Source organism: Olea europaea, chromosome 13, assembly GCF_002742605.1.
Source record: "Olea europaea var. sylvestris chromosome 13, O_europaea_v1, whole genome shotgun sequence".
Taxonomy (NCBI): Eukaryota; Viridiplantae; Streptophyta; class Magnoliopsida; order Lamiales; family Oleaceae; genus Olea; species Olea europaea.
Window position 1 is genome coordinate 16,119,124 of NC_036249.1, and position 26,666 is coordinate 16,145,789.

General features: G+C 33.2%; 1 protein-coding gene across 1 annotated transcript; it reads right to left on the bottom strand.

The window, feature by feature from the left end:
* Window positions 1-6,095: 6,095 nt before the first annotated feature.
* On the bottom strand, window positions 6,096-10,375 carry LOC111408482 (transcription factor GTE9-like). The gene is made up of 11 exons (XM_023038235.1): window positions 10,255-10,375; window positions 8,729-9,449; window positions 8,458-8,518; window positions 8,248-8,382; window positions 8,110-8,162; window positions 7,954-8,014; window positions 7,789-7,866; window positions 7,431-7,543; window positions 7,259-7,325; window positions 6,766-6,887; window positions 6,096-6,471 (listed from the first exon to the last, which is right to left on the bottom strand). Exons 2-11 carry the CDS (start codon window positions 9,371-9,373, stop codon window positions 6,280-6,282), a joined length of 1,527 nt encoding a protein of 508 aa, XP_022894003.1. The 5' UTR covers window positions 9,374-9,449; window positions 10,255-10,375; the 3' UTR covers window positions 6,096-6,279.
* Window positions 10,376-26,666: the final 16,291 nt, after the last annotated feature.

Here is a 26,666-nt window from a genome sequence, read left to right on the forward strand (position 1 = left end):
TTTTTGAATATCACATTTGCATTATTTGTAGATAGCAAGGCAGACGTACTACGTATTTTGCATCCAAGTGTTTAGTTTATGTTGTTTAAATTTAATTGTTTTATAGTGGATATTGGAAGGGAAAATGTTTCCTAATTGTTGTTATTATTGGGTAGGAATTTATGCATTTCATTACAGGTTGGTTAGTCCAAATTACGTAGGAGATAATATTGAAAGTTTCTTAAAAATAGCTCATAAAAGTTGCATTTGTAATATCCTTAATGGTGGATCCTGCTTTTAGTTGATATCTATTTTTAATGTGCGTAATGTTCCGGGTCTGCTAGAGTTATTAGGGTCGGGTCCTGTCAGTTTGGCATCAAAGTATGCATGGTTCAGAGTTTATAGGCTTGTATTTTACATTCATTCTTTATTTCAGCTTATCATTCATACTTGTAGGTGAGTTATGCACCATGGTGAAAGAACTTCTAGGCTTCAAGGTATGTTGCCCAGACTCCTGTTGTTCTTGATAGCGATGACCTTAAACAGACTAAAAGAACTGATGAATCTGAATGTCTGGGACCCCGGAAAATGTAGTTGAAAATAATCCTATTGCTACTATTGTTTCGGCTATGCGTTGTACAGATAAAGATTTCTGTATTGAGAGCGTGATAAAAATGGAGGCTAACGCTAGACAGCTGATCTTGCAGTTTCTCAAGCATGATGATTAAGATTGAGAGAGTTTTTGTTGTTATGGATTGCCGCGATCATCTACAATGGGGGCATATGATAGGTGAAAGTCAATGCAGAGCACATATCAGGACATTTCTATTATTACTTGGGTATATTTCAGATGTATCTTTTATGATACTTATTATCCTCATTCCTATAAAGATACAAAACTGGGTGAATTCTTGAAGTTATTGGACTTTTGAAGTATGCAAAAGCTCAGGTTGGCAACGAAATTGATAAATGGACGATTTGAAAATGAAGATAAGATATCAGATCAGTGGTGATATGATATCCACTGTGTGGAGCAGAAGTTATTGACAAGCCATCCTCAACTTTAAGCAGGTACCTCGACAATTGAAGGAGAGCTCCCTGCCCCACCAAAGTGCAAATCTCCAACCTAATTTACAACAATCCAAAGTATTATGTACCTTTCAACTTTCCTGTGTAATTTTACTCAAATAGTGCAGGAGTTGGAATTGTGCCCTTGTTACACCAAGGTATTATGTACTTTTCAACTTCCCCCATTGGTTGTAACCGGCTGCCTGATTGAGCAACGGAGTCGTAAATTTTGTGACTTTCAGCTGAGTCATAGAATCCGTTACCAGCAAGAAGAAAGCTAAGGAATAATGGGCTTGGCTGTTATTTCAAGACACCATTCATGAGCCATTTAACTAACAAAAAGATTGTTCATCTATTATTTCTTGCATCTGATCACCATTAATAAGCAGTTGACACAATGAACATTAGACGCTGTCGGAAAATTTACAAGAGGTGGAGACAGAAAATATACGAAAATGAAATAAGAATCAAACACAAGAAATGAATAAGATGGAAATCAATTAAAATCACAAAATGTAAAGAATAAACCCAGAATCAGAAGATTGAACACGTTAAAAACTTGTTCAAAAGCAATAATTGCCACTTTTCCATAAGATTACTTAGGTTATTCACTGGCAACTAGCTTTGAGGATTAATCAAGTCTTTAAGATTTTTCATCAAGAAATAATAGTCATGAGAGGCAGTCCGAAATTATACAAAAAAAAAAGAGAAAAATCAAAGGCAAGAAATGTGGAAGATGGAGATCAAACAGAATCACCAAAAATGAAAGAATAAAGATGGAATTAGTGACCTGAACGTATAGAAAAAGCTTTTCCTATAGTGATATTTTTCTCGTCTCGTCCTTGAGATTGATTACAGGATGCATTAGCAAATAGCTTCAAGGATTAATAAAGTCTTGAAAGTTAAAAACTTGACTGTTTTGATGATTTCGAGTTAAATACTTGAACGACTAATGATTAAAAAAAAATCTCTTTTCTTTAATATTACATAATTTTATCCACTTCTATTGTTTATCCTTCGAATTAACATAAATTGGAGTCCAATTCTTTATTGATTCTTTTCCTTTCACCAAAGAAGTTATTCTTCTTAATTTTACTTATTTTGTGAAATTTCTGAGCATTTATATGCAATTTTCTGTGTGCTTAGAATCTGCACAATTTCAAAGTTCATAGAAGTACAGAACCATAACTATCTAATGCAGGTTTTTTCTACTTATTTAACAATTTTTTTATTCTTCCATTTCATAGAGCACACAATTGATCCACAAGAGTTTTCTATTCTTCGCCTTCAAATTATAATGGGATCTCACCATTCAGTTTGGCCTTATGCAGCTGCTTGATACAAATTGAGATCAATCCACGGGCTTGATATAATGAGTTTTGATACCGAGTGCATATTTGATATCAATAACTGCCATTAAAATTACTTTTGTCCGATTTGTGGCAATCTTGTAAGTACCCTATTGAAGCATTTTAGTGATGGTGCACTCATCTTTACTCATAAACTTTGATCGTCACACAGAACAAATTAGAGCTGGTCAAAATTTTCAAATCGAACCGAGTGATTCTTCTTAAGTTAAATACTTGAACGAGTATCTAAATCGAGAAACCATGGGTTTGGTTCAGTTCTCGGTTCTAGATCAAAAATCGAAGAATCGAATCTCCCTAATTTTTTTAATTAATTTATTTTAAATCAGCCAAATTATTTTATTTTTTCTAAATAAATTTGCTAACTAGTTCATTTAGTTCAAAACCAAAGACATGATTTCCTATTTCTAATTTTCAGTTCAAAACTAACTTAATCAAATTGACCTAAGTTTTATCTAAATCTGTTACTCTACTATAGTGCTGTTTTTACCAATATGAAGAAATTGAATTGAAGCTCAACAGCGCCTTTCTTAATAATTTTGAGTTTGCTATCTTCTCTTTCTGTGATTTTAACAATCAAATTTATGAAGAACTCTACAAAGAGACGCAAAAGATACATAAAATTGGACTACGTTATTTTATAAGAGCTAAGATTGAATATATCATTGAATTAATGTAACTTTGTAAATATTAAAAAATTTAATTATAATACAGATCCTAGAAATCGAACTGAATGGAATCGAACCCGAACAGTTCCATTTATTAAATACAAAATTTTTTTTGGGTCAAATCGATTCTAACGAGAATTGAACCGAGCCGGACCGTGTCCAACCCTAGAACAAATGGTAGTTGGACCAGTCCTTATGATGGATACTATATGATAGAATGAGCTTTTAAGCTTAATTCTCAACTTAGGGTTGGATATATATATATACACGCGCGCGCGTGCGCGCACACTCAAATTAGACAGAATTTTTTGGAAAAAATATTATTTTCTTTATTCCACTCGCTTTTATTGGAAAAACATTATTTCCTTTATTTCATGCATTTTTATTGCAAAAATATTACTTCCTTTATTCCACGTGATTTTATATATTGTTACCATCTTTGTGGTGTTTCTAAGATTTGGCATGCACCGTTATGAACACAAGATTCTTTTCACAAGTTTTGTTTTGCTAAATATAAAATAATTGTCTAGACACAATTATTTTATTTGTTTTATTCATATTAGTTAATTGAATAAAATACTCCATTATTCTGTCAATTAATTATTTGACTTTTATTTTATTGTTTGTTTGCAATCATATACTTCATTTTCTGTCATATATATTACCTTCGATCTGTTTTATTTTCCAACAAATGATATCAGAGCTATTGGTTGTGATTTATTCAAGTTTTTTTTGTTATTGATGGTAGTCATGAAATATGAAATTTTACTCTTGGATTGCAATACAAAATTCTCGTAATGGCAAGTAAAGGTGCAAGTTGTACTCACACAAATGGATTTGGATGTTGTATTTTTTGGACTTTGACAAAATGTCAACAACTTGGACAACGGAGGAGAAACAACACAAGGATCGGAAAACACTTCAACATCCATCGCTTCTAACAATATTCTTGAGAGCATTTTGAAGGAGAAAACAGTAGCTGGTTGTGGTTGAAATCTGAGTGTAACGCCCCGAATTCTCGGAACCCCAAGTCTTAAAAAATCAATCTTACTTTGGTTCGATCTCTTTGATGTTAATCAAAATAATTTGTAAATGAGAAAAAATTTTGAATTTGAGATATATAAAAATAATGAGATATATTTGTCCATATAGACTTAGATAATTAAGGTGAAGTTTGATTTTGGAAAAAAAAATTTGGGGAAAAAATCAACAAGTACCAATTGCGCAGTAGCGAAAAGAAAAATAAGTTCAGCCTGGCAAACGCCAGCTAAAATTATGAAATTTTATTAGAGTCTAAAACATTCATATTTGCAAAACATATAAAAATTTGGGGCCTCGATGATGATGTTTGAAACACGAAAATATTCTTCGACTATGTTGGACAGAAAATTTGGATTCAACACGACGCAATTTACTAAAGCAGGCATAGCTTTTTCTCTATATTATATGGAAATATTACTTTATTTCCCATTATACTTTGTGATCAGAGAGCTATCTCATGCTCTCAAGTCTCGGAGAGAATCCATTTGTTGTGACATTTTCTCCTGGACAACCACCTATTTTTTCAGGAAAAAATCAAACTTGAAGGTTGCTTAATTACGCATGCTAGTCTTTAAAAATGGGTAGAGATTGTAACTGTAAATATCTATGCATGAAATTGAGTTTTATTACCTAACAAAGCTATTAGTGCATATATATGTTGCTTTTTCCTTTTCACGATCTTCTTCAAAGGATATATACAAGCCAAAAACTTGTAACATTGCTGCATACTGATTTATTATGTTACGCATCCCAATTTCAATCCAATGGCAGCACCATGCTGAATAAACTGATTTAGAGCATCTCCAGTAGACATTGTATTTTGGAAGAGCAAATTCTACAATTTATAGAACATCTATAAATTTACGAAGTAAAATTTTTTTAGTATTTCTGCTAGGGGTGGGCGCAGGTCGGTTCTGTTCGGTTCTAAAGAGAACCGAACTGAACCAAACCGAACCGAACTTTTCGAGTATCTAGTAAATGGAACCGTCGGGGTCCAAATATAATTATGGAACCGTTCGGGTTCGGTTCCGTTCGGTTCTGTACTATAATTAAATTTTTTAACATTTATAACAACATTATATAAATATAACTAATGATACATTCAATGATTTTGAGATGTCAGATACTAGTAAACTACCTTGTTCAAATGATCGCTACGATCAAAGCTTCGGTTGGCGAATGTCACAGCTTCGATCGGAGATCACAGTGTCGGCCGATGATTGTATAGGTTTTGGAATATTAGCAAGGCTGCGAGAGTCGAGACAACGTTATGCACTTTAGTGTTGGTGTTTAAGGTTATTTAGTGGATTTGATCTTGTTTGGCTAAGAAATGAAACAATAAAATGGGTAATTGGGCCAAAAATTAAAAAATTAGAAATGAAACAAATTATGGGGACAAAAATTTGGATTTAGAAATCGTTAATTTGTTAATTTGTTTAGAAAAAATTAAAATTAAAATAATTTGATTTACTCAATATAAAAAAAATTAAAAAGATTCGGTTCTTATTCGGTTCTTGATCTAGAACCGAGAACCGAATCGTACTCGTTGGTTCTCAATTCAGATACCCGTTCGGGTATTCAATTTGATAAGAACCGTCGGGTTCGGTTCAGGTTCGGTTCGGGAGATTTGCCCAGTCCTAATTTCTGCACTCTTCATATTTAGAATTTCATTTTACTACTCCCCAAAAAAATATGTATTGTTTTTCCATGTCTTTTATTTTAACTAGCTTCCATTCAAATTATTATATTATTTTCTTCCATTGAAAATTGAAATACTTTAAATGCATTTAATCTTAAAAAGTGAGTTTGAAAATTAAAATGTTAATTTAAAAAGTCATTTAAAACATAATTTTAAGAGTTGACTCTTTAAAATAAAGAAGTTTTATGTTTAAACAGTCTTTTAGAGATACAGACGGATTCTACAAACACAAAAAGATATTCACGAGTTGTATTATATTTTGGACAGATTCTACATACACAAAAAGATATTCACGAGTTGTATTATATTTTGGTTCGACAGCAACTACAAGAAATTATGCACAAGTTGTACTTAAAATGTTTGTTTGACTAATTAGAGACTTGCCTTTTCCTAACAGCCCACAAAAAGAATACTAATTTACAATTAACACCTCAACTATACATCTCTGCAGCTAAGACTATGAAAGAATTTCCCCCTCTTCTCCCTGCAAAATTGCCTCCTCTTCATCTTCTTCCATGTAATCATCTTTTATGTATAACCCAATCTGCTCCAGGGGATTTCTCAAGTTACCACTGCTGAAGCCTCCAATTATTGCTTCAAACTCCTCCATAATATTTCGATTCTCATCGATATCAACTGTTTTTCCCATCTAAATAAGAGTGAAACAAACATCAGTAAATTTATACCCAGTTTGATGGCCATTATTTGATGAAAACAATGTTTTGAATAGTGATTTTTAGGAGCATTTATGATCAAAAAATAGGAAAAATATTAGATTTACATGCAGAATATTTTATTGTATGAATTTGTAGTTGAAAATAAGTATATAAAAAAAAGTTTCCAATAAATGATTGTCAAACAGGGGCTAAATTTTTTTGCTATCAACGAGGCAAATCATAACAAAAACCACACAGGATCAAGAAAAAAAAATAAAAAAATGGACCTTTTCTAATGCAATTCTGGCTGCTTTTCTTTCCTTCTCACGCTTCGTCTTCAACTCCATCTCTACCCTCATTCGGGAGGCTGCTACAGCAGTTTTATTTTCAGCTGCAATCCTAGCCTTCTCTGCAGAAGTTCAAACATCCAGTGTAAACAAAACATTGCCAAATGAAGAGAAATACTAATGAAATACTTGTACCGTAAAAGAACAGAATGAAAGTAGGATATTTAAATCAAAATTAATGACACGTCTTTCATTCACAACCAGAAAAGTTTCACAGTTCACACAAGAGTATATAATTAAACTATATTTTCAGCCACATGCCTTGTGTCACATCTACTGACCATCAAGAAAAAGAATTTCAATACAAGACAAGAAGATATACAGATGTCCGAAAAGGCAAATATTACACTAAAAGCTCCATAAGAAGGCAACATTTTAACACAAAAATATGACAGTACACCATAATAATGGATCAAGGATATACTTAGATCACCTTCACACTGCTGCCTTTCCAGTCTTTCCCTTTCTTTTTGCCTACTCAGAAGATTAATCTTCTTGTCCTAAACAGAAATCAACAGAGACAGATATTAGTAAGTCCACAAAATGAAGAGCTCAACCAACATAGTATGTAAGCCAAATTTCTGCAAGTAATAAGAATTCATTACATGATCCAGGAGAGCATGATGTCTAGCTCTGGAGATAGTATCTGCGAAGCGGCTTTTCAGCATGGCAGCACGCAAAACCTTCTTTGGCGACATATTAACAGGGGAAGTCCATCCTAAAACAAAGGCATATATAAATCAAATCTCCATATTTCCAAGGTGTGAATGATACTACAGTAGTTTTGATCTTGGAATTTGTAGAGGAAAAGCGACCTCATTTTCTTACACGCGGAACTGATATATGCTTGTCTGGGTGTGCCAGTGGGAGTAAAAGGTTAATTTCAAAATACATATGGACACTGAGCTATGGTCTTCCACAAAGAAACTAAAAAATGCACTTCCATATCTAGATAATAGTTACCTTTATCAATTGCAGCAGTTGTGGCTGGGGAAGAGACTCTTTGCTGAAAATTGTCTTCATTGGGAACACATTCATGCCCTAAAAGACAATGGCATTTCAAATCTCAAATAATCAAAAAGCAAGCTACACAATTGTAAACATATAGGTAACAACTATTGCTCTCACCATATGAATCCAGCGATAATCCTCTTGCTTGAGATGTCAAAGGATATTTAACTTTACAATCCTGATGTAAATAGACACGGTAAAAATCAACAAAAAGTACCACCATATATTTAAAAAAGAAATTATTTGGTGAAACGAGAAGAGTCTAAAACTTACAAGTTTAGAATCACTAGAGTGATCACGATCAGATAATCTTTCTGAAGAAAAATCTGAAACAAGATGCAATATACTCCAAATTAGTTGACACGAACACGGATGCAACATACTACAAGTTGTTATAAGAATTTAACTCACCACTAGAAGATGGCTTAACAGGACATCTGAGGCTACATTGGCACGTCAGACTGCCACATGTAGCACATTTGACTGCAGGGAAATAAAACGGTTGCTTTTTATTGGAAGTAGCAAATGCACTTTGATTTCCATTATCTGCATACGAGATACATGGCCAATCAGTCATGTAAAGAACCAGAAAGCATAAATTTATTCTGTCACGTCTCTAACCTTTATGATAAGTTTTCACTAGCCTGGGGCACCCACTTTGTGTTGTTCTTGCAGGCTTCCCCTGTTCAAAATAACATACAGAATCAACAATTTATGTAAAGAAAGGTCTAGTGACCACAAACAGGAGCAACAAACTAAGGATAGAGCAAAGGAAGTAAGTGCATGACAACATTGTGGCAATCAGAAAACAATGCTGTGCAAAATTGATAAAGGAAGAAAACATCACACCAATACACACAACCAGATTGTCTACACCATTACATTTACTCACCTTTCCTTCTTTTACATCCAAAGAAACCTTTATTGCTTTTTCCAGCTCTAGTGAAGTTCCTTCGTCGATCACGTTCAATTTTGCCTTCAATAAGTTCCATCTCCTATTGAAGAGATCATTTAATTCCATCGCGAAGTTATAAACGTAGTTCCCAGGAGGATTGTACACCATTGCATTGGAAAAAGTCAGCGTCACATCCCTAGCAAATTCCTCTGCATCAAAGTATCTATTTTCCTCTAGTTTACACTTTATCTTTCCCAAATCCATTGGTTCGGTGATTATTGAAAAATAATCCGGAATCTTCAGCTTCACAGGATCAATTGGTTGATTGAAAGCAAATCCGTGAGGGTGCCCCATCAACAATCTCAAAATTTTACTATATTGCTCTTTGAAACTTTGTTCTGTCCTCTGCTTTTTCTCCCCTTGGCACTCAAGGATCACTCCGGGTTTACGCTTGTTAGAGTTGCCTGACTTAGTATATTTGACTGGAATAGATTTTCCATTTGCATTAACTCCATCTCTACATTCATTATTCACTATCATCATGATGTTACCACTTGACTTGTCTTCTAATTCACACCGTTTTCCTTTTGAAGTGATTTTGAACTTTATGCTCCTCTGCACAGTATTATCAACAGCAACCATAGTGGAGAATTGTAACTGCTGTTGTGGGGAGCAGGTTAGATTTCAAGATTGATTCTCAGCAACTAGAACTGTTGGACTGCACATTATTTAGAAGCAAGTAAGAATATTATTGTGGGCCGAACAATAAGCAAACAAATGGATTTTTTTTTTTTTTTTTAATCATGAGAATTGGTAGTAGTTAATTTCACATAATATGTCCCACACAATTTATTACTTTGGTCGCAGACCCATTATCACAAACAGAAATAGATAATTGAAGTAGTGAATTAAATAAATAAAAGGAGCTACAGAGAAACTAAACTTTTTACAGTATAAGGTAACCATTTCAAAATCAAAACTAATTTTTTATCTGAAATACATAACACAGAACATAAAAAATAAAAAATCAACTTCATTTTTTACATAGGTAGTAGACATCAAAATATCAATAATCATTAAAAATATACATATCAAATAACGAAAAAGGGGGAAAAATCAATGGAAATAAAACATAAAAAATCCATACATTCCATAAATACGATTAGGAAAAAAATAAAAAATAAAGCGCCAAAACTAAGCAACAACCCACTAACGAAATCATTGGTTGTAATATCTGTAAGCAACAACATAAACAATAATCTACAGGGGCGATGGCAATTAGGGTTTATGCAAGGGGAAAATCATAAGCAACCACATCAAAAATTCTAGAGAGACATTGTCAAGAAAAATCGCTGTTGGGTAAGAAGAATACAAACAAGAAACAACATTTTTAAAAAAAAAAAAAAATAAATAAATTGTAATTATAATAATAAATTCTGTGGATCAAATCAAATTATTCACAACAATCGATTTGAGTAAAAATTAACAATCAACATATAAAGCCCGTTTTTACACACACTAACCTTTCAAGACGATCGTCTGTCGGAAATCCCTTCCCCCAATTCTATTAGATCCACTAACAATTCAGTTTCAACAACTTTTGGAAATTGTAACAAGAAATATTTCGAATTGAAATTTGGAAAATTATTGATGTTGTAAGGTAGGATTTGGGATCACTAATGGGGCTTGCTTTTGAATTTATAGTAACCGTTGGCTCAGTCCTCAAAATATTTTGTTTGTCCCCAACTATTGTGATGGGCTGTATGGGTCTTACGATATTGAGTTATGTCGTTTTTGCCCTCCATCTATTGTGATGCATCGTTTTGGACCTCAAATCATTGGGATGGGTCATTTCGGAAATCAAACTATTGAGATAGGTAGTCTTGACCCTTAAACTATGGAGAAGCATCATTTTGCCCTTCAACCATTGAGATATATCCTTTTGAACCTCCAATTAATTGCGAAGGCCATGTTGTTTATCCACCTATTAGGGGTTTTTTTTTATCCTATACCTACATGGATCGCTCGTTTTTGTCATTCACATAGTGGGATGGGACATTACAGTCCTTCACTTATTAAGATTTTGTCAATTTGGTTCTCTAGTTATTGATTATCATGTTTTTAATATTCTAACTATTGAGATGCATTGTTTTGCTACTCCATCTATTGAATTCAGTAGTTTAGGTAATCCATCTATTACGATGCATATTTTTTGTCCTCCAACACTAAAATGAATTGTTTTAGTCCTTCAGCTATTGTGAAGTATTGTTCTCTAAGTCCACCTATTGATATTCTTAGTTTTAGGGCATGTTCGATAGTAATCCTGAAAATTATTTTTGATTTTTAGAGAGAAAAGTGGATCTTACTTGTAAGTGAATAAGTAAAAAATGACTGTTGGAATAGTGAAATAATAGTTAAAATTTATTTATTTTTTGGTGAAAAATTACTACCAAATGGGAACTTAACCTCCAACAATGAATTCCATTTGTTTTGACAATCAATTTATTGAGATGTGTTGTTATGGTCCTCCATCTATTGGATGCGTTCTATTGGTCCCCAGATATTGAGACATATTGTTTAGGTCTTTCAGATATTGAGATACGTCATCTGTGTCTTCCAAACTACTTATATTTTTATTGTCCATCTATTGAGCTTCCTAGTTTTAATCTCCAACTAAGAATTTCAACACTTGGTCTATCCAATTATTAAAATTCGTTGTTTTGTTCCTCCATCTAATGAGATACGTTATTTTAGCACTCCAACTAGTTAAATAAATTATTTTGGCCCTACCACTACTGGAATGTGTAGGTTTGGTCCTCAAACTATTGAACTACATAGTTTAAATTCTCAATCAATTGAGTTGTGTTGTTTTGCTTCTTCATCTATTATGGTTATTGTTTTGGTCCTTCATATACTTTGACCCTCCAATTATGGAGATCGGTCATTATTGTCCTCCATCTATCAGGATGGGTCTTTTTGATCCTACACCTATGGGGATGGCATTTTAGTCCTCCACCTATTGGGATGGGTCGTTATGGTCCTCGAGCTATTTAAAAAAGTCGTTTTGTGCTATAATTATCGTCTATATTCTTTTTAGTTCCCCCAACTACTGAGATGCGTTGTTTTAGTCATCCAACTATTTTGAAGCATCATTTCAGTTATCCACTATTGAGATCATGGTTTTGGTCCTCCAACTACTGAATTCCATCATTTTAAAAATCCAATTATTAAGACGCATTGTTTTGGTCTCCATCCATTAGGATATGTCGTTTGTGCTCTCCGACTATTTATATTCCAGATTTTGGTCCATACTAATTAATTAAATGTTGAAGATAAGAATTCAACAAAAAAGTTAGAGAAAATAATTACTACAATGAACAAAAATTGAGGAGTTTAGCCACAATTAAAATGTAATGTATCAATTAACAATTGTGGTGATAATATAACCATCCAATTTTTTTTTTATAATATTAGTTAGTAATTTGAAAATTATTCTAAGTTAAAAGAGGAAATCATTATATAAATGTATTATATACATGTTGCACAACCATAATAAAATTATTAACAAGGGTCAAACTTAGTTGAGAATCATCCACTGTAAATAATGATAACTGCTAGTTATTAATTGAAGAAAAATAGGAAATTTTGATGCCCTTTCTTTTTCATTTTTGTTAAAGTATCAATAAATCTCATTTTTAAAGTTTTATAATCAAATTACAATTTCTTTCACTTCTAAATTGGAGAAAATGATATTTCTTTGAACATAAATTTTTGAAGAAATGAGAAATAACCGCCAAACTAATTCTAAATAGACAAACAACTTTTATACGAATGGGTTTATCAGCTCGCAACATGTAAGTGATAACATCAAAATATTTAACTCATTGTACTTTAATTTTGGATTACAAATTTACTTGCGAATTAATATTGTACTTAGATGTTTGAAAATGGGTTTATCATACTCCCAATTTCACATTATCAAAGTATAGAAAAAGGACATCAACGGAAGAATTCATGAAAAGGGAACGTGAAGTCACATTGGATCATTTAATGGAGGAATTAAACTAGTCGTACAAAATGAACTTACATGTAGCAAAATTGTTAATTGTAGAACTGACAATTCTACATTAAATCACGAATTTAAATTTGTGGCGATTGTGGGTGGTAACAGAAGAGGACAATAAAATACAAAATCATCTCAAAAGGAATATAACATCAATCATATGAGAAATCAATCATATGAGAAATCATATGAAAAACATCACAGTGATAATAAAAAATGAACGCATAAATGGAGTTAATGCAAATAAATGATTTGATGAATAGCAAAAAATTTAATTAGACTATAATAAAATTTGAAACTTGGTTTTCCATTGTTGCTACATGACATGAATTTTTTTCTTTTTCAAATTTTTAAATTTTTTATTTTTTAAACTTCTCATATGGGTTAGACGTTGATACAAGATAGATAAACTGATTTATCTTAATTGACTTATCATGGTTCTATTAAGTTGTTGATTTTTAGTTGATTATCTTTTATTATTCATAATTTACATGTATATACAACAAATATTATATGTCATTATCATTAGACAAGAATAAAATGAAACAAAGCAAATTGAGGTAACAAGGGCATGTGCCAAAATAATTCTAAGTAGACAAACAACTTTTATACAAAAAGGGTTATGAGCTCGGGACATATGAGTGTATAGCGTCAGGATATTTAACTCTTTGTACTTTAATTTTTGGACTACGAATTTACATGTGAATTCATGTTGCACTTAGAAGTTTGAAAATGGGTGTTATCATACTCAATTTCACATTCTCAAAATATAGAAAAAGGGCATCAACGAAAGAATTCATGAAAAGAGAACGTAAACGTGATGTTATATTGGATCATTTAATGGAGGAATTAATCCAGTAGTACAAAATGGATGCACATACATCAAAATTGTTAATTGTAGAACTTGCAATTCTCCTTAAATCACGAATTTAAATTTGTGGCAACTGTTGGTAACATAAAGTACAAAATCACCTCAAAAGGAATATTGCATAAATCACAAGAGAAATCACGTGAAAAACCTCACATTGATGAATGCACAGATGGAGTTAATGCAAATAAAATATCTAATTTAGTTAAATTTTCCTAGTCAAGTAACTCCAAGAAGCGTAAGGTTGAGTGATCCTTGAGTGTCAAAGGGGATAAAAGAAGCATAGGATGGATTGAAGTTTCAAGCAGCAATGTAGTAGCATTTTGAGATCATTGATGGGAACCTTCACAGATCTTCTCTAAATCAGCCAATTGATCTACTGCTGTTCCAATAACTATTGAACCAATGAATTTAGGAACGATAAAGCATAAACTAGAGGACAATACATACTTTGATGCAGAGGAATTTGCTAATGATGTTAGGTTCATTTTGTCAATGTGATACACAACAATCCTCCTAGGAACTATGCAAAGGAATTGAATGATGATTTCAGGAGATGGAAATTACAGCAGACAAAATTGAAGTGCACGGTAGAAATCTCGAACGGTTATGCAATGTAGAGGAAGTGGAAAGAATGGCCAAGATACAAACCCATTATAAAAAAGAAAGGCCAAAATGCAAAACAATATTGCCTTAATAAAGCTTTACGGCCACAATAGGCCACAGTCTTTTAAGAGCAAAAGCAAAATTTGAGGAAAAAAGCTTTTGAAAATATCAAGCAGAAAGATAGTTGAAGCTTTAAGGTCCGTGTTTGAAAAGTTTTGTATGGCCAGATTGAGAGAAGAAAAACTCGATTCTTATATTGACATGATCGACAATGAAACTTTTCCCAAGCTGGACAGAAAGAGCAATAAAGATTTCTTTGGATGAAATAAAAGGAAAGGTGATAAATTCAATGTCGCAGACAAGTCAGCTGTATGGTATGATTCTTTCTTCTTTGAGATATTCTGCATTAATTTGAAGCTGAAGATTCCTTGCTATTTTGATGTGAACCAACTGCATCTTGAGCAACATCTACTGATCATCAAAAAATAAAAAAAGTTAAACACAAGTTAAGAATAATGCTATCGAGCACTATTGGTGCTAAAACACTAGTTTAATTTATTTTAGTTTAGTTGGCATTAAAGGGTAAGTCCAATTAAAGTTAACTATATGAACGAATATATAATCTATTTAACTGGACTTATCGTGTTTTAAAGCCTCTAGTGCCGAATGGCGTTTCTACTCACATGATAATAAAAGCCCAGTAAGGCAAAAATCGTACGAAAAGTTTCAAAGGTTCATAGGAAGGAAAAAATTTTTAACACAAAAATATGACAATACACCATAATGTTAAATCAAGGATATGCTTAGATCACCTTCATGCTCCTGCCTTTCCAGTCTTCCCTTTTCTTTGTGCCCATTGACAGGATTAATCTTCTCGTCCTGAACAAAAATCAACAGAACAGAGATATTAGTAAGTCCACAAATCGAAGAGAGCTCAACCAACCTAGTATCTATTCCGAAATTTCTGCAAGCCATAAAAATTCATTACATGATTCAAGAGAGTCGTGTAGCTCTGAATATAGTTGTAACATATGAACTAGTGAAGACCATTATAAAACAAATACATAAGATAAATCAAGTCTTCATATTTCCAAGGTTCAATAGCTCGGATCTTGGAATTTGGTGGGGGCAAACTTACATCATTTTCTTACATCTACAACATTTCATGCATATATTTGTGTGCCCGTGGGAGTAAGACAAGACTCATAATCAGATTCAGAAAAATGAAAGATTTCCATCAAGCCTGGTTAGAAACAAGATATCTCTCAGCATAGGGAGATAAAATGAGGGAACAAGAAGAACTCCATGAACTCAAGCTCATCCAAACACCTACTTCAGTAGGTCTTAATTGGAAACATTTTCATGTCCTAAACATCATTGGCAGTGGCGTGTCAAAGCTCAAACAATAAAAAAAACTAGATACACGATTACAAACATATAATTAACAGCATTTGCTCTCACCATTAGAATCCAGCTTCAATCATCTTGTATGAGATGTCACGGGATATTTAAGCTGACGATCCTAATGAAAAAGTAGCGACAATCAGCCAAAAGTTGCATATTATATTAAATAAAACTATTTGGTGAAACAAGAACATGCTGAAACTTCCAGATATAGAGTCACCATAGTGATTACGATCATGATCTTTCTGAAGAAAAAACTGAATAAAAATGAAAAGCACTCCAAATTGGTTGACAGGAACACAAATGGAACCTACTAACAGCTGATACAAGAATTTAACTCATCACTGAAAGATGGCTTAGCAGAACATCTAAGGCTTCATTGGCACAACAGACTACCACTTGCAGCACATTCGACTGCAGGGAAATCAAATGGTTGTTTTCTATTGGAAGCAGCAAATGCACATTGAATGCCATTATCTGCATACAAGATACATGGTCAATCAGGTCATGGAAAGAACCAGAAAGCACAAACTTATTCTGTCAAGTCTTGATCTTATGAACAGTTTTCACTAACGTGACTTTGTGTAGTTCTTGCAGGCTTCCTCTGTTGAGAAGAACCTACAGAATCAAGGATTTATGAAAAGACAGGTCTAGTGACAACTACCAAGGATCAACATAACATGGATAGAGCAACGAAGGCAGGACAACATTGTGGCAATCCCAAAAATAAAAAATAAAAATGGAGAGAGATAGAGAAACTACACAGAATTGATAAAGGAAGAAAGAATCACACAACCAAATTATCTGCACCATTAAATTTACTCACCTTTTCTTTCATTGCATCCAAAGAACCTTTATCTCTCTTTCGTTCCAGCTTCAATAAAATTTCATTGTCAATCACATGAATATAAGAACCATCTTTTTCTTCTTTCAGTCTGGCCATAAAAAACGTTTCGAACATGAACCTTATAGTTTCTGTCATCTTTTTGCTCGATATTTTCAAAAGCTCTTTTACTCAAATCTTCTTTTACTCCAACGACATTGGCCGCTGTTCCAAAGACTGATGTTCCCTCGAGATTTGTTAGGGGAGACTGATTTGCATTTTGGCCTTTCTTTTCTATAATGACCTTTGTATCTTGGTCATTCTTTCCTATTCTATCTACATCGCATAACTGTTTGAGATTTCTTCACGTGTACTTCAATTTTGTATTGAATAATTTCTATCTCCCACTGAAAAGATCATATTCAATTCTTTCGCATAGTTCCCAAAAGGATTATAACATATCGCACTTGAAAAAGTCAGCCTAATATCACTAGCAAATTCCTCTTCATAAAAGTATTTATTGTCCTCTAGTTTACGATTTATCGTTCCCAAATTCATTGGTTCAATAACTAAAATAATCAGGAATCAACTTCACATGATCAACTGGTTGTTTGTAAACAAATCTGTGAAGGTGCTCCATCGATGATTCTCAAAATGCTACCACACTGCCGCTTGAAACTTCAGTCCATCCTCTATTTTTTCCCCTTTGACGCTGAACGGTCACTCCACGCTTGCATTTGCCTGACCGGGAAATTTTTAATGAAGTAGAATTTCAATTTGCAGTAACTCTATTTCTGCATTCATTATTCACCATCACTGAAATGTTATTCACGTGATTTCCGCTTCTTATTCGTGATTATTCATGCCGTATTCCTCTTAAGGTGATTTTGAACTTTTCGTTGCTCTTCAATGTCGTTCATACCTGCCATAATGAAGAATAGCAAGTGCTGAAGTGAGGAGCAGACCAGATTTCCGTGCTGATTTTAAACAACCATAACCATTGGACTCAACAACACATTGCATACCATGAGTTCATCACAGAGCTTACTATTGGAAACTAACGTATAACAAAAATGTAGACAGTGATCTAGCACGTATGTATAAACATATAGAGTGATACACAAAATTGAAGTTTAATAATAAAGTGCCACCTCCACCAGGCAGAATTACTTCCATTTATGAGCTTCCCAATAGATTACATTCACCGGTATTTCACAAAAGCATAAGTACAAAGAAAAAATATAAATTTAAAATTAGAAATAACACAGATAGACACAAACTAAATGCTACGACTATCACTCACTTTCAAATTTCAAAGATCTGCACAGGTTCCGTCAAAATTTAACAAAAACTCAGTAGTTTTCTATTATTTGTAAAGAAACGCACTGGATTTTCCAAACCAAGATAGCATTCCCCAACTTCATGATTCGTGAATACTCCAACTGGCCACGAACTGCATTCGAACACCACAGTGGTATCGTGCAATAATCCAATTCTTTAGAATGATGATAATGAAAATGAGAGAGAAAGTTGAATGAAAGGGATTTTTCTATGAAGATGGAAAATACAGAAGTTGAGAGGGAAGATCAAAAAATTGAATTCAGGGATAGATCAGATATGGGAGGGGAATTGCAGACGGAGTCGCGGAGACAGCAGATGTGAAAGTGGAATGCAAATTTGCAGCCGAGCTGAAGATGGGGAGAGGGAGAATTGGGGTTTGGGTGCGGGATGGTATAAATTGGGTTTGGCAAATTGCGGTTAAATTTTCAGTGAAAAGTATTTGGGTCGTGGCTAATGGGCTTCTATTGAACGCTATTAATTCAGTAAACAATAAAGATATATTTGATTGAAAATATAGAATTGAATTGAATTGAATTGAAAATGAATTGAAGGAATTGAATTGATTGGAAATTATTTTTCTGGAATTGAATTGAATTGAATTGAAAATGAATTTCAGGAATTGAATTGCTTGGAAATTATTTTTCTGGAAATTGTAAATTATTGTGTTTGATTGGTATAATTTTTCACGTGAAAAATGTTGAAATAAAAGTTTTTTTTGCTGTTTGTTTGACTTTGTTTTACATGAAATTGTCAATTAAAGGGATAGATTTTACTGATATTGGGAAATTTGTTTCAAAAAATTTTTTTTTCAAGAAAATCATTTATCTTTTGGTGTTCGTTTGATTTTGTTTTACATGAAAATTCTCAATTAAAGGGAAATATTTTTTTTACAATAATTCTTAAAATTTGTTTCCATTACCAAAAAAATAAAAAAAATAAAAAAATAAAGTTGTTACAGTAAACCGGGAATTGAATTCTCACCATTTTGGTGATAATTCATTTTCCTCCAAAAGAAGGAAAAAGTCTATGTGGCACCAAAATATGGAAAATGAATTTCTTGGGAGTTTTTGCCAATCAAACACCCAAAAATTGGAAAGTTGGAATTCGAATTCCATTTTTCATTGAATTTTAATACATCCAAACCTATTTTTAAAATTTAGATTTTATTCATCAAATTTTAATTTTAATTTTTCATAAATCATCCCATCTCATTTCATCCCGTCCTATCCATCCCACCCACCCCACCACAACCCTAATTTATCTTCACCCATCACAAAAAATGAGCTCTGCCTGCACACCACAATTTGATCCTTGTTCCCATAGACATTGACGACAACATTGGAATGCACGACAGCAAGGCTACTTCGTGATGGAAACCTAATTTATTTTCGCTAGTCACAGAAAATGAGCTCCTCCTTTGCACTGCAATCTTATCTCTGCCTCCACAAATAATAGCGATAGCAGTGGAATGCACGACAGCAAGGTTACTTCGTGCTAGAACCCTAATTTATCACACATCACAGATAATGAGCTCCGCCTCTACACCAAAATATGATCCCTATCCCCCACAGACGCTGGCGATAGCGGTCAAGATGGAATGAACGGCAAAAGGCTATTTTACAATGGCAGCACGCAGCTACTTGAACGCGCAATGGTGATGTATGTCACTGCCTATTGCAAATGTGCGTTCGACATTCATCATCCCTCGTCGCTGGCCTTCTCATTTTTTCAGATTAGAGGCAGATCGTAATTTCCTCTACATTCATTGTTTATCAGAGGCCTTCTTGCCTCCTAGCTTTGTTTTACAGTGGTACCCATCATCGCTTCACATTCAATGCTCATTGCTGGTCTTCTCGTCATTTTGATCAGAGGTAGATCGAAATTTCCTTGACATTTGTCGCCCATCATAGGCCTTCTTGTCGTCTGGCTTTGTTTATCTCTTCTTTTGATTTTGTGGTGGCCTGAGTTTTGGGATGGATTTTGCGTGTATTGTAGGTGTAGATGCACGGTGCTTGTTTTGGAATTTTGTTGGTGGAACTGGTGGTTGTGTTAGTGGTGATGTGACATCGTTGTTGGGTGTGTGGTAATGGTGCAGGTACGGTGGTGGTTCATTTGTTGTTGGTTGGAGTTGCAGTAGATGTCGAAGTGGTGGGGTGGGGAGGCATGGTGTGGTGTGCTGGAGGTGATGGTGATGGTGGATTAGAGGATGTGGTGGTGGTTGTTGAGGAGAAGTAGTAGGTTAGGAATAGTGATGATGGTTCTTTGGAGTTGGAGGTGGAGGTGGAGGTGGAGGTGGAGGCGGAGGAGGAGGAGGTGGTTGGTGTGAGATAGAGGTGGTGGCATGGCGTGTCGTGGTGTGGCGAAGTGTGGATGGTGGAGTGGAGTGAGGTGAGTTGAAGTGCATTTGTGATCAATTGGTGGGTTGATTGTGACCTATAAAATGATTAATTTGTGATTAATAAATAATATGTGACATACAAAATAGATAATTTGTTGCAAATAAATAATATATGATCTAAAAATGTGAGATTGTGGATAAGTTTGCAAGTGTGATTCATAATTGTTAAGTTTGGATCAATTAATATGATAAGTTGTGATCAAGATTCTGACCAAATAATTTGATAATTTGTGATCGTGAAATAAGTTCTGACTTATAAAATTTTTAATTAGTGGCTAAGAAATAATGTGTGACATATTAATTTGATAATTTGTGATCGATAAATAAGTTGTAACCTTTAAAATTTATATTTTGCGATTGTGATGTTTTGTGATTGTGATTAGTACGTAATTGTGACAACAAACTATATAATATTGTGACCTAATATATTTAATTAGTAAAATATTTTTAATTATCTATTTAATTAATAAAATTGGAATTACGACTTGATTTTTGAAGCTTGAAAAACAAGTTTCTCAATTTCGAAATTGTATCTTGTAACTATCTTAGATATGCTCCCAATTTTTAATAGGGAAAATTAGGCCCACACGCCTAAAAATATGAAGTTGAAAATAAGTCCTTAATTTCACAAAATTGAAATGTACATCCCGGTAATATTAATCTCTCTCGGTGTAAAGGAAATTAGGTCAAATAGCCTATTTTATAATACATTTGGCAAATTTAGGATGTGACCTGAATAAAAGTTTTGTAATAAATACTATAAATAAAAATTGATAAACTGCTTAAATTACTCGCATTTATTTAACACAAAAAAATTCCCCTTCCTTTCCAAATCGATCGAAACCCTTCGAACACCAAATTCATCTCTTTTCTTTCAAGCATCACCACAATTTCCCCCATTTTAAACACCACCATCCAAAAAATCCTTCATCATCTCCTTATATTCTTCTGTATCTTTCCTCTAATCGAGTTTATGTGCAATTATTCTTCCATTTTGAACTTTACCACCACAGCAGAACACCCACCAACTGGTATACCTGCAATGCGAACAACCATCATTGCAAACAACCAATTCAAGGAACCAATTTCTTTGTTTTCTATCCTCATGTATAAAGGTTTCATCATATCCATTGTTACTAAGATTTTGTGCAAATTTTTGTAGAAAATGTCGACATTTCGACATGTTAATTTTTTGTTATTGTATCCTATTTAGCTGATTTTTCTTTGGGTGCCAATGAAAATGTGAGTTTTCAATGTTTTAATTGTTGGGTGATTTGGTTAATCTTTTTTCTTTTAAATACTCTTTTGTGTAGTTTATTGATCTCAAGGTTTTGGAAGACTAAAATTTCAGGGTTTTTGGATCTTTGAACATAAATCACGACTATGCTACCGGTGTAATTTATGAAAATATTTTTTTAGAAATGCTCAAAATTAGGATTATTGCTACTTTGATGTAGGACTTATTGGAACAATTAGATACATTGCCTCATTGTGACCTCATCTTTTCCAAGTGAAAATGTACGAGTAATAAATATAGCTACTTAACTTAGCCTCCATTTCTTAAGAGAGCGGTAATGAACTTAAAAGTAGGTTGTAGAATTCATCGACTCATTTTTTTGACTTTTTTAATGGTTATGGCATACTATGCTCATATGCTAATGTTTTGCTTAGAATTTTTTCCTTTAAATTTTGTAAATGAAATTAAGCAAAGAAACTTATTATTTGCCGTTGAAATATCCAAATCCCCCCCCCCCCCAAAAAATTTTTGAAAATGGATTTTACTAAGTAACTTAGCAAACTGTATATTCTTCATATTTGTTTATTGATTATCTAACATGATTCGACTAAGGCATCAGACTTCGACAATTGGTTTGTTAATACACATTACAAGTAACTATTCCTAGTGTAATTATTTGGTGAAGTTTGAATTTATTTTCTTTTTGTTCTTTATATTCATGTAGTGAACGTGTGGAGATGACATCATTCACGAAGCCAAAAAGTTATTTTGTAGAGATGAGAGCAATATGGATGGCTGAGCAGTGATGTAAGTTTTTCAGCATTTTATATTCTCCTCTTTTTTGCATTGCATTCTTAAATGGTTGTATACATTTTTAGCACACTGACATAGCATTGTACTTAGTGTGGCCACAGCCAAAGACACATATTGCTGTTTTTACACAAGATTGTGCTTTTACTAACAAGTGCAACATGAGGATGGAGAATTGCATAAGAAAGAAACAAAGCCAATAGAGGACTTTAAATGGTTGAAGAATACGCCAAGATACATTTATGTTAAAAGTCTAGAGAGGAGTAAATGAAGAAATTCTTGTACTTCGTTGTATATTCCTTGTAATGTGGATACAAAGCACGAGATTGTAGTTAAAGTGAACATTGTCGATTGAACTATAATCGTATACGTTAGCATGAAGAGTTGCACACATTTTGAAAAATTGCAAGAAGTCGTGCATCCCATTGTGAAGGTAATTCCTAGAATGATGAAGGAAAATTATTATTTAGAGAAAAATATCCATAAAAGGATTTCTTGAATCGACATAGGGATGTTCCACAACAAAATTAATAAAACTATACTCATTTACTATTGCTATAAACAATAGCAAAATATCAGTCTATGACAATTAGATTTTATGTTTAATTGTAGGTGCCACATGCATTATCCCTTATGCGCATTAGGTATAGCTTTACCTATGCATTCCTTGTGATAAAAAAGTAAAGGATTATTATACATGTACATTATGTTATCCATAAGGGTGTACATAATGTACATGCGAAATTTCATGATTGGAGGTTGAAAAAATTATTTTTCAACTCTCCAATGATGTTACGCCACTTGTACATTTTAGACACCTTATGGGCATCACAATGTACATGTAGCATAACTCAAAATTAAAAACACGCCCTTCCAAAATATATTTTACCTAATACAACTTATTGAAGAACCAAGTCTATGATACATCATTTTCAAATTCAACAATGCAAAATGTGAAAGGATATAGCTGAAGATTTACATATTGACACATGGCAACAAGAAATATACCTCTAGATTCGAATTTGAGAAATGTTCTATCCACAGAAATGACCTGTTTCATTTAGGAGTGAAAATTACATATGCTTGATCCTAAGGCCGTTAAAATGTATTTGAAATAGTTCTCATTATCAACTTCAAAAAACATCATCATTGTACCAGGATTATTCTTTTTGCGAATATTGTAATACTTGGTCAATCTATCATAACTACGACCAAGTGAACCCTCTAAAGCATATTCTCTAGCTATCCACTCCTTAATATAATTATATCAACTCTAGATAATATCATTTTAAATGTTCAATGTTTGTAGATTATGTTGGGATCCTCTAACTTTGACATGATGTGTTTTCAAATCGTCCAACAATTAGGCTGTCTGTGATATTTGTGGTGAATATTGAATGAACAATTATAGTAATGTGAATACTTTCGAATTTCAAATTGATCATTTTCCTTCAACCATGTTGCTCGCAAATGCCATTTGCATATTTTCTCAACACAATCTACTACATATGTACTTTTATTTGACTTAATAACCTTGACTTCAAAATAATTTCTTAAAGCAAGCATTTGCAGCAATCCTATAGATCTTTTTGAAAGCCCAAGAACGACTAACTAAAAGGGGGTGAATTGGTTATCTAAATCTTTTTCGAAAAATAAATGTAAGTTTAAGCAATTAGCAAATAAAATAATATGCAAGCGATAATACAAGAAATACAAAGTAGAAGGGAGTAGAAGGCGCAAACGATGTAATTATAGAGGTTCGATCCAAACAATGACCTGCGTCCTCCGTTACCAAGCTCTTTGTCATGAGCAAGGCCTTTTTCACTATAGTTGATTGACTTATGGCTCAATCCAACACCTCCGGTGATTTACAACCAAGGACCACTGATTCTTTTACAATGTTGAGCTTTTCAAAATCTCAACATGACCCAATATCAAAACAAGGAAATGAAATATTATAAGTGAAAGCTTCTCTCTTAATAAATTATATGAACACTAATAAGTATCAAGAGAGAAGTAGGCTCAACACTTCAATAAATTGCAAAGAGTATAGCTCAAGTATTGGTTGAAAAATTTTGATTGAGGAAAAAGATTTTTACAAGTTTTGATAACTCAAAATTTTTTTCAAGAATTAAATAATTTGATCTTCTGAAGATTAAAAAATAAGATAGAAAAAATCAATAAATGCCTCACTTAAATGCTCAAGAAAAGTTTTGTCCAATGTGCAAGAAGAGTTGGTATTTATAGCTCTCAAATAGTCAAAAACCTGTTAATCCCGACTTGGGATCTAGACGTCCGGTTGGGATCCGTAAGAGTAAAATAGCCATTTAAAAAAGGGTAAAACAAGTGACCGTTATGGCCCATCCGGACTTTCGGATGGGTAGAACTCTGCCTTTCGAACTTTTTCCTTCATGAGGAATTTTCTCTATGTAGGCACTAGAAGGATTTTCTTATTTATTTTTTATAGATAAGTATTTTTGGAAATATTTAATCATGAAATCGAAATACTTATCTTTTAAAAAAAATTTATGTAAGTACTGTTTTGTGTCGTAAGAAAGTTCTCAAGCATAAGAATTCTTTTGAGTTATAATCGATGCAAAATATTGAAGTGTTTTGCCTTTACATTTGAGTTCAAAATGCTTTTATATCTAATTTCTTGAATTTGATTATCAATCTCTTCTCCAATGTGAATTTTGACCCAAAGGTTCGATTTTCATCTTTACGTTCGTCAATCGCTAACTTGTTTCCATGTTGATCATCAAGCGCCAAAATTGTTTGTCACTATTCATTATTCTTGATCTTGATTCTCGTGTCTTCATTCATAGATGATAACTATCAATACTCAAATATAATTTGTTAGAAATAAACGTATTTTTTTGTGATAATCAAAACGAGAAGTCAACCATTAGGTCAACAATTTTCCTTTTTTTTATTATGATAAACAAGATGATTTATAATACAAATATTAAACAAATTGAATTGGCACAAAATAACAAGAAACATAAATTTTGAATATTCCAAGTATATTCCACCTATCATTTTCACTTAAGTTCCCTTTATCAACATGCATACAAAATTTTATAAGTTCCCCCTTACAATGTTTTCCCTGTTTTGCATAATCATCTATTTATCTCCCCCCTTTTTAATTATGACAAACAAGATGATTTGGAATATAAATATTAAACAAATTGAATTGGCACAAAATAACAAGGAACATAAATTTTGAATATTGCAAGTATATTCCCCCGATCATTTTCAATTAAGTTCCCTCTATCAACATGCATACAAAATTTTATAAGTTCCTCCTTACAATGTTCCCTCTATTTTACATAATCATCTACTTATATCCCCCCTTTTTGGAGTAAGCAAAAAGAAATAATAGCACAAATGAATAAAGAAATCAACTAGGAAATTCAATACATAATGTGTCATCTAGTCAAATAACATAAAAGCACGATAATAGAAATGTAAAGTCTGACAATAAAAACATAGCAAAAGTAGATAACATGGGACAAATGTAATGTGACAAAGGAAGCTAAGACCCTGGAGGCAGTGGTGGAGGAAAGAATCAACCATAAAAGTCAGCGAAGAATGCATTCTTTTGCACTTGCATCTCGACCTGTCCATGCTGCATCTTGACCTATTGCTACTGCATCTCGACCTATCAGTCCTGGATAGCAGTCTGCTGTGCCTGAATCGAGAGAAGTGGCTACCCAAGCTGTCAACTGATGAGGTGACCAAATCAGTGCGTCCGTGAAGGAGGTTATACTGCTCCTCAATAAGTGACCTCCGGAAGGACAGGGTGCATTGGAGTCGGGAATGTCACAAGCAAGAGTAGGAGCTTCCGGTTCATCTTCGGGCTCATCTTCGACTTCTTCTTTGAAAGGTAAAGTAGATGGACCGGTCGAATCCTTTCGTGGGAGCTACTCATTACCCTTGTTCTTTTACTAACTTCATCCGTTTTAGTGTTTGGATGTTGATAGTATCAGTAGGGCATAAATTAACAGAATCTTCTTCGTCAAAAAAAATGTTAAAGTGGTTAAAAAAATTTGTTAGAAGTATCCTATAAAGTAAAGTTTCAACATATCGTGATGCATGCACAAGCTTCATAAGTCCTAATGCAATTGTCGGAAAATCAATTTGACACCTAACTAAAAGTGAATCCATAATAAAGAGAACTAAGTGATTAAATTCATCTCAGTGGCCTTTATGAGGAAAAATAATATGGGCGATAATGTTTTGTAAAACATTACATGGAAGAGTTAATTGATGTGCATTCAATTTTGTAATATTCTTGAAATCTTTCCCGATAACTTGGCGACATGCCTTGGAAGGATCGGAGCCTTAAAGGTAAATGGAGATTTATGTAAAAATACTTCCAAGTC

What these genes read in the sequence shown, in the direction of transcription:
- LOC111408482 (XM_023038235.1), bottom strand. Translation starts at nt 9,373, where the DNA reads ATGGTTGCTGTTGATAATACTGTGCAGAGGAGCATAAAGTTCAAAATC. An exon ending in ACTCTAGTGATTCTAAACTT is followed by an intron (nt 8,015 to 8,109) that starts GTAAGTTTTAGA and finishes TATTTACATCAG; the next exon opens with GATTGTAAAGTTAAATATCC. An exon ending in CCAGAATTGCATTAGAAAAG is followed by an intron (nt 6,472 to 6,765) that starts GTCCATTTTTTT and finishes ACTCTTATTTAG; the next exon opens with ATGGGAAAAACAGTTGATAT.